Source organism: Nematolebias whitei, chromosome 18 (genome assembly GCF_014905685.2).
Source record: "Nematolebias whitei isolate Nwh7 chromosome 18, NemWhi1, whole genome shotgun sequence".
In the NCBI taxonomy this organism is placed as follows: domain Eukaryota; kingdom Metazoa; phylum Chordata; class Actinopteri; order Cyprinodontiformes; family Rivulidae; genus Nematolebias; species Nematolebias whitei.
The window spans coordinates 23,224,136-23,233,397 of NC_056515.1; the positions used below are offsets into that span (position 1 = coordinate 23,224,136).

Consider the following 9,262-nt stretch of genomic DNA (forward strand, 5'->3'; position numbering starts at 1 on the left):
TTTAATTCTTCCTTGAAAATTCCTGAAAATAATCATGTAAGATGGTACAAGAAATATGGAAACAGATTTTTAGTAGTTAGACATGAGTATTCTCGATTCCTTGAGATGAAATGTGAAAAAAGCTTTCCCGCTTAGACTCAGAACATTTGCTCCCTATTATTGTAATATTAGAAAATTGTCTGCTGAGAAATGTCACATTTTTCCATGCCTATTTGACCTTTTAACAAAATAACAAACGGTCTCTGATTATACAAGTTCATCGTGTGCAAACTCATCACTCTGTTTTTCCTCTCCTACTAAATCTCTCTGTCGTTTTTAGTATTAGATACACATTTTCTATATCCATGGACTAATAAACTAATAGTCTTTAGTAATCTGTACTAAAGTATGGTTTTATAAACAAAAATTAAAGAAGTTTGAGAAGTCAGCCTCACCCGGTGAAAACGAGGCAGAGCAGGGTGCAGATTAGAATGAGGACCTGGTTGAACATGGCGGAGTTGGTCCTCTGGATTGCTCTGTGAACGTCGTTCTGCACCAGAAGGAGCAACAAAGATTTCATTTTGAAGGTGAAAAGTTAATGACACGCATGCTTGAACACATTAAGCTCGCCCCATACAAAATAACTTTGCTCTGAAAAAAAAACATCCATTCTGCAGCATTTTAGCACAACACGGTAGAAACGATGCGAACAAAAGAGGAAATCTCTTAGTGCACACTTTTCTTCATGCACACAAACAGCAGGAAAAAAAAGAAGATGCTGCTGTCAGGGCTGCTGATTTGTAAAAAAACAAACAAACAAAACAAAAAGATATGGCTTCCACTCACAATCATGTTCTCCAAAGCACATTTTGCCAGCCAGCAGTTGAGGAACACAGGGATGAAGATGTTCCTTATCGAAGGCCAGAAGATCTGAAAATAAAGGTAGACGGTTTTTTATTGACAATGAAAACTGCACATGAGCAAATGTAACGTTCGCTTGTTTAAATGTTTCTCGTTTGGTCTAAATGCACATTTACCTGCCTATATAACACAGTGGAGCTTTTTAATCATTTTAATGGCTGCAGTTCACATATGGTGCTACTGCACCGATACTAAAACTACTGCAATTATAGAGAAAATACAGCAGTTATTATGCTTAGACAAAGCTAAAAGAAAACCTCTCAGAAGTAAAGCATGAACTCCTCAAGACCTCTGAAAGTCTTTGTTAATAAGCACAAGGATGTTAACATCATTTCTTGTGTACAGCTTGGAGAATGCATCAATCAGACTTGTTTTGAAGTTGTTGCCTCGTTAGATTCATCATGCAATAGCTGTGCAATTGTTTTGTGATTTGGGGAATTTGAAGCTGAAGTGAACAACAGTTCAGGTCAGTCCTTAAAACAGTTATTGTTTGTTGGCAGTGTGCACGTTTTTTTTTAAGAAGGCAAGTATTATTTCAAAAAAGAAAGAAGAGAAACAGTTGCCATGGTGCTTTCCCCTCTTCTCTTTTTGAATCCTGCCACCACTTCTTCCTCCCAGTAAATGATGCACAAATACTGGTCACACAATAGATCGAGCCTCTGTTGCTCCGTTGTAATGAACTGTGTGGTTTAACAGCTTTCTGTTAGCACTTGACACCACAGCAAATCTTTAGTGGGATCAAATCCCAAGTTTCAACCCTGAGTCCTCACGTTTCAGTCGGCTTTAGAGATGAATCACAGATCCTGACTCTATCCAGTTTTCCTGCTTCAACACTATCACCAGCTGCCCAACAAGTTTTTTTTTTTATAAGACTGGGATAATCACATTTATTTTTTGTCCCTGCATGTTCAGGATGTTGATATGTTCTGATACATGAAACACATATATGTTTTGTTAGTGGTGATGTCGTAAAAAAATCCATGCACAGTTTATTCATAGCAATGTATAAATGCATTAACAACAAATGTACGTCTGTCATTATGAGCACTCCCCTAGAGAGAACAGTTTTCCATGTCCACGAGCAGGGATTAACACATTTAGACAAAATTAGTGTTATTCCTGTAAAGGCTGCAAATTAAAACTACAACACGGTAACAAACCAACTACCGTATATTCCAGCGTATAAGTCACATTTATTATGTGTTTATTTAATGGTCAAAACAGCTTCATTTCGTCTGGGCCATCCATCCATCCATCCATCCATCCATCCATCCATCCATCCATCCATCCATCCATCCATCCATCGCAGCCGGAGCCGCTAGCTCTCCAGTAGGAATGTGCAATATATGCGGTACACGGTAGAAACGATAGACATTTAGCCTATGATAGAGCTCTGTCTTCTACCGGCTAACTGCAGTAATGCTGTGTCTGATGTAAAAACAGAGTTGTCAGATTTAATCGTTAAATTTTTTGAGTTGAAAACTGTGCGTAAATGGTGTTAAAGTCTATTTTCTTCGAGAGCTAAGTAGCAAAGTTACAAGCTAACTGCGGCTGGCTTACCGTACTGTTGATGTATTCAGACACATGCGCAAAACGCTGTGTTCTGTCAAAAGTTAAAGTAAGACTTGGTCAGCTTTAGAGAGTGCAATTGTGCTAAATAAAAAAGGTTAAACCTTGTCTCTGATCTGTGAAAAGAACACTGTGTTGTGTGATTTTACTGCGAGACCCTCTCTGTTCAAAATCACAGAGGAAACTGGTCGCCATTTTGTGTCAGCTCTCCTTAAAGCGGAAGGAGACGCCCACTGGAGGGTTAAGTGTTTTCAGTGTGCACTTTTTTATATGTGAAATGCTGCTCTATTGCAGTTCATTTATTAAGTGAGAAGACTGGAAAATGTTGAGTTAACAACATATTCTTTTGTTTAAAACATACTACTAAAACTCCATTTGATATCTTTTGTACTGTTTTGCACTACAAGAAAGAAACCTAATACTTGATTTGTTTTTTTATTTAAAACTCTTGGGACCTAGTAGTGGAATTTTCTTGATTGAGATTATATTATGGTATAGCAGTTTTTAAAATAAATTATGGCAAAAGGACACCATATGTTTTTTTGTTTCATTCCTATTGCAAGTTTTATACCAAAAACATATCCTGATATATATCGTTATGGCTACCCATCACAACTGATATCGGGATATGAATTTTATGCCATACAGCACATCCCTACTCTCCAGCATTCCTCTGCCTTCACCAGCTGAGTGAAGCGAGCGTGCAAGGGAGGACTCGTTGTTGCAGTTCTTAGAAATTTAAAGCGTCAGTCAAAAATTGCGTTACGAATATGTAAAAAAAGCTTCTATAAGTCGCTGGACTGACAAATCTATGCAAAAAAACTGTGACTTATACGCTGGAAAATACAGTATATGGAACTTACGGTTATAATGAAGGGAACTGTGTTGATCATCTCCAGTAGAAATGACACCTGAAACATCTGCTCCCAAATGTTACCCTGAAAGCAAAAACGTGTTCAGCCGTTGTCATGCTTTTGCTGAAAGGACACAACAGTGGACACAAACTGTGGGTCAGAGCACAGATACCTTCATATATATATGTGTAAATACAAATACAATTTATATAATATATTACTGTAAGTAGCCTTCACCAACCACTTACTGCCTCAGCTCAACCACATCCTGTAATTACCATTGATTCTTAATGTTTCTGTGACAAATGACTTGGCTAATTACACCACTTATGGATTGTCAGTCTAATGCTTCACAAGCTTTCAGTTGTGCAGAATGCATTAATCATGTTAGAGGGTGATGTGATTTTTTTTGTGTTAATTGTAAATCAGTCTTACCTTGTAGCTCAAATACATTAATAGCATTGTCTCCAGGAAGCTAATGATGGCCACGATCACCTGCACAAACAGGAAAAACAATCCGTAACATTTAAATTACTTACAACTACAGATCAGAAACTATTCTCTGGGAAAACAATTAGGTTTTTTCAAAAAATTTTAGTCTGAAGCATTTATGCTTCAGCTTAAGTAGATATTAAGTCAAATCACAGATTCAGGTTTGTGTAATTATTATTCCTGTAATTTTGTTTAGACTCACTTGAATGGCCCACACTGGAGCCTTCCTGTCCACCCAGAAGATCAACTCCCTAACAGAGAGAGGACATACAAAAACTCTTCATTTATGTTTCAGAGTAAAACAAGCATTTCTTGAATATATGCATATCACCTGCTGCTTTACATGCCAACGTTTTAAAGATATTGTGTGATCCATTAGTGCTTTAATTCTATGATGTGGATGACTCTCAGCTACTGTCACGCCAAAATTTATCACAATATCTATAAAAAAAAGACTGTTTTAATAATAATTTTTGTGTTTAGAAAGTTTGATTAGCTGTGGCAACCATCTTGCATTGGATCAGTTGTTGATATACATACAATGTTAACTTTCAGATTAAAATCTAATGAATAGTTCATGAGATATTTTGCTAACAGACATACAAACACATCCACACATATGCATAAGCAATTACATGATTGCTCACTTTTCATGGCAGTGGGCAACAATAAATACCTTCACAGGTCACAGCAGAAGTACATACAAATATGAGTTGAGATAAAAGTGCTGAGCATGTGTCTTCCACAAGTCTTCACAACAAGAAACAACTGATTTAAACAAAAGTGGCAGAAATGAGATAAATTCATTATGTTCATGGTAATCACATCTTCTGCTGCCTACCAGTTAATTTCTCTGTCCTGCACCGATCCGTTCCACAAGCAGTCAACGCTGAAAAGCAGCAATCAAGGTGAAGAATAGAAATCAAAAGAAGAAAAAAGCCTTCATGAATATATATATAAAGATCTGGAGTTTGGCAGGTCAGAAAGGTTAATACATTAGACTCTTTAATATTCATGCACAATTATATAGTTTCTCAACTTTACACTCAATATGGTAACTTTGTTAAACACCTGCTTTAAACCGAAGCTCTAGCATTCACTGAGGTTATGTATATTGCCCACCTTCTTTCAGAGTATTAAACTAACATCATCTTATGAAAAGAAATGACAGCATTTTAAAATAACTTAAAAAAAAGTAAATAAACAATTTCATGTGATGTTAAATAGATGTGAATGACTCAAGAACAGCCACATTAATTTTAGGTCCATATTTGAAGAACCGACAGACTTAAAGCCATTCTTGTGTTTGGGTTGACTCCAAAAAGCCAATCAGTTCAAGTTGCATGTTCCTTGATTAGTTTCTGCAAGTTTATTTCAAATTTGTCCTGTGGTTCACGAGATTTTTTTCTAACAAACAAACAAACTCGCATGCAATGACGTTGTCTTCCCTCTTGCCTTTTGGTTGTGGTCAAATAAGATGTATAAAATGATTTGGTAACACTTTGCAATAAGGTACACAACATTTGATTAGAGAACACCTCAGGAACAAATCAGGAGTTAATGGGTAGTTAACCAGTACTTATTGGAGAACAAACAGCCAAGCCTTATTAGGGGACTACTGGTTAGTTATGTTGTAAATCAAGAGGAACTAATCAAGAATGGGTAGTTAACAAGTAAACCAAAGAGGAACAAATCAGGAGCTAACAGTAGGTAAAAGTCAGGTTGTGATTAAACAATGACTGGTTCCTCAGTAAGTACTTGGTATGATGCTTCACTACATCAATGGACAAAATAATAGCCATTCATTGATTTGGTACTCAGTAAGTGATAGTCAGACATAGTTAAGATGACAGCAGCATAAGATTATGAAATTGCTAATCAGTGGCAATAGGAAACAGGTTTTTGACAATAACGAGCTGTGACCTCACTGGTGTAGGGTTTATTCAGAACTCACATGGATAATTTCTCCTCTGTTTCTGTGGTAACAAACCATTAGTCTCCTAATAAGGCTTGGCTGTGTGTTTCCCAGTAGAGCTGTCATTTCTAACCCGAAACCAGAGCCCAGCCCGGTCCGGGTCAGGCCGGACCATAATAATGTGATTAATGTGCGGGCCGGGCCGATGACGAGCTTTTGATTGAGTCATGGACACTCGCGGAATATCCAGTTATATGGCAACATGGCTTACCATCACCAGCCGAACACGGCCATTTGACCGCGAGCTGACCAGTCTTGAAAGAGGTAAACATTTCTGTTACGCTTCAGATGGGACTATACTGCCAGGTAGCAATCCATTAAAGCCCAAATGGATGTTCATTCAGCCGCTGCACTCAGCAGACGCGCGTGGCCGATGACCCAAAAGGTGAGATCCCAAAATATCCAACATGTCAGAGCAGGGTCCATGTCTGAATAATGCTGAATGCAGGCAGAAGCAGTGATTTAATGCACTTTGATGGCCATGAAAGGACAAACCCCCTTCAGCATTGATCTTCTGACCCCTTAGCCACAAGAGTCCGCCGACCCTTAATAAGCAGTCAAAGCTTAATTAAAAATATCAGGGAGATTTTTGGGTTCGGACCTGTAATTACTGTTAATTCGTCGGGTGGGGTGGGGTTCAGAAATGATGGCTACGGGCTGGGGCCAGGTCAAGTCAGACTTTTTGGGCTCGAATGCAACTCTATTACCCAGTAAGTACAGGTTAACTACCCATTAGTTCTTGATTACTTCCTCTTTATTTACAAGGTAACTAACCAGTAGTCTCCTAATAAGGCTAGGCTGTGTGTTCCCCAGTAAGTACTGGTTATTACCTCCTGATTTGTTCATGATTCATTCCTGAGGCATTCCCTAGTAGTTAATCAATTTTTGTGTACCTCATTGTAAAGTGTTACTGAAAAGTCAGTGCTTTTAATGTATATTTTCAACAGATTGACAACTTTCATGTTAAAAACAAGGTTGCACTCTTTATACTTGAACTAATTTACACACAGTTCTTTGTAAATGCTGTAAGGTTGCTTTCATTCAATGCGTAATTATTACCAGATGTAAATGTTCTTTTTTTTTTTTAAATGAACAACCAGCTGTTCTAGCTGTTCCTTGTTTTAATGTACTTTAACTAGTTGATTCCATCATGTCAGTGCAGCTCGTTAGCGTTCCACTAGTATTGTTTCATGTTTGTTGTACAGTTGTCTGTGTGATAAAGCACTCAGCTTCACATTTCATTTGCGTTGCACCAACAAACCATTTGTTGTTGCCGTTCGGAGTGTTTTGTTGCGCGTTGCTGTGGCTGCCGCCGGCGCTCTGCCCAGGTCTGTCCGTCATCACTCTGATGATGTACAGCAGGCAGGTGAGCAGCTTCAGGCAGAAGTTAAACACACGAATCCGTAGGCCTGGAGACAAAATGAGAGGAGGGATTTAAGTTATTTCACATCGATGCACAAACAAGCGTGACTGTACAACATTTGTGCGGATGTGGTTTTAACACAGTTCTTGTGTTTTTCAACATCCATCTGGGTTTCATTATTAGCAGCTTAATGGCTTATTCTTTGACTTTGTCATCCTTTCAGAAGCACTGATGCACCGTGCACTTACTTGATCTTTGGTTTTTAATGAAGAAAAGCTTCAGACGCTCCTTGAAGGTGTTTTCGTTCACGTAAAACTCAACCTGCACCCTGACAAGAAACAAGAGCTGTCACACAGGACTCAGTAAAACAAGCTGATCAAATCCACACAGATGTTTTTAAAATAGAGTCGGTAATACAGTCTGAATATTCATTAGCGGTTTATCTAATCATCTGTCTGAGGAGAGTCATAAGCAATTATCTCTTATTTTCTTCCCAATTACAAGACGGCTATTGAGAGGAAAACTGCATGCTGCACAGCTTGAACCAGAACCATCAAAGATCAGCTTTTACAATATGAGATTTAGCCAGAAGAGGCAATGGGAATTATGAAATTATTTTATTAAGCGACTACACCCTCATGACTTGTCAATACCTCGGCATTCTTATAGTAAACCATAAAGTGTATTAGTTATATTGATGCCAGAAGCTATAATCCAATGTGGACCAATTAAGAATGAATTAAAAAAACAAACAAAATCAGGTTATCCTTTTGTCAAATTCTACACACTATAAATCTTCAAGGTAATGCCCCTATGAAGTGAAATTAGCAAAGGTAGATTTGGAAGAAGCTTCAGAAGATGTGCTGCTGTTTCTGCTGCTTCATTAACCTTATATTTTGGCTTCTGTTTGAAGAGATCATGATTAGAAGGTGAGAGAAACGTGGGCTGTTGTGTTTTGAAACTCCACGACGGATTCAGAAAGATGAAACGCAGAGGAGCGACAGAGAAAACCGCTGCTGTGAGATCTGTGAACAGCTGTAACATCTGGTCATGTAGCGAAGCAGAGGTGAGTTCTGGAGAAAACACTTCAACAGAGAGCTGCTTGTCACATTCTGAGAGGCCTATTTGTCTGCTTGTCTGTCTCACTGCTCTTCCCACGCATGTACATATGTGCATAATGGTACATTCAATGACCTGATGTAAAAATTACAGGTTGAAGTGGTATGACTTCATTCATATTGTGGTCACAATGGCGTTCTAGGTATTAATAAGTCCTTCAAATTTCATTCTGTTTAAAACCTTTATAGAAATAAAAAGATTTGATTTTAACAAAAATCCCCCACAATAACAAAAAAAGTGACTTTTTTAATGCAAAAAGTTCAAACGATGAAATCATGAATGTTCTTTTACATTTAAAATGTAACAAAAATATCTACTAGTGGAACTAAACCTCCACTACCCATGAGAAACTTACATATGCAAAAAACAGAAAGAGCGCTTCTTTTTCCTTTTTCCATCAGCCAAATCCATATTTTGTCCATTCTTAAGAAATGGAAAAGTTCACCACAATCAAAATCAAAACACGAAGAGACAAACTTCTTTGTGTGGCCCTACCTCTGCCCGGTGTCACTACCAAGAGCATCCGACCTCCACGCCCCCACAGAGGGACTGACCCAGGTGTGGATGATGGTCTCCGGATCCATCGTGCAGATCACTTAGCTGCAAAGTGCAGCGAGTCTTAATTCCTGCAGCTTGTTGACAAAAGCTCCTCAGTGCAGCTCTAAAAAATAAGCTCACTGTGTATGGATTTGAAAATGTATTATAGCTATCTATATATTTATTTTAATGAGAAAAAAATCAGAACTAGAAATCAAGAAACAGAGCAGCTTAACTGATTATTTCTTTTGAGGAATGGGAATATTTTTAGAGTTTTATACCATCTTTCTTCCTCTCTCTCTTCCTCTCTCATGTGCGGGCCTGTTGCCACAGCAACATGATAGGAATAACCCAAACTGATGCTGCTGCAGGAACATGGACCTCTCCAGCACTGCAGCACCTATAAACACTCACTGTCATATGGTCAAAGAGGTATATATATATATATATATA

The 9,262-nt window shown here is 38.1% G+C and overlaps 1 protein-coding gene across 1 annotated transcript in view; it reads right to left on the minus strand.

Moving 5' to 3' along the window:
* The window catches only part of kcnt1a (potassium sodium-activated channel subfamily T member 1a), a 43,491-nt gene that overhangs the window by 21,468 nt on the left and 12,761 nt on the right, over nucleotides 1–9,262 (minus strand). The window contains exons 3-10 of the mRNA XM_037692246.1: nucleotides 7,402–7,481; nucleotides 7,052–7,199; nucleotides 4,657–4,704; nucleotides 4,018–4,066; nucleotides 3,759–3,818; nucleotides 3,333–3,407; nucleotides 826–909; nucleotides 435–529 (exon numbers count right to left, since the gene is read on the minus strand). Of these exons, the coding sequence (XP_037548174.1) occupies nucleotides 435–529; nucleotides 826–909; nucleotides 3,333–3,407; nucleotides 3,759–3,818; nucleotides 4,018–4,066; nucleotides 4,657–4,704; nucleotides 7,052–7,199; nucleotides 7,402–7,481 (639 nt within the window). The remainder of the gene's footprint in view (nucleotides 1–434; nucleotides 530–825; nucleotides 910–3,332; nucleotides 3,408–3,758; nucleotides 3,819–4,017; nucleotides 4,067–4,656; nucleotides 4,705–7,051; nucleotides 7,200–7,401; nucleotides 7,482–9,262) is intronic.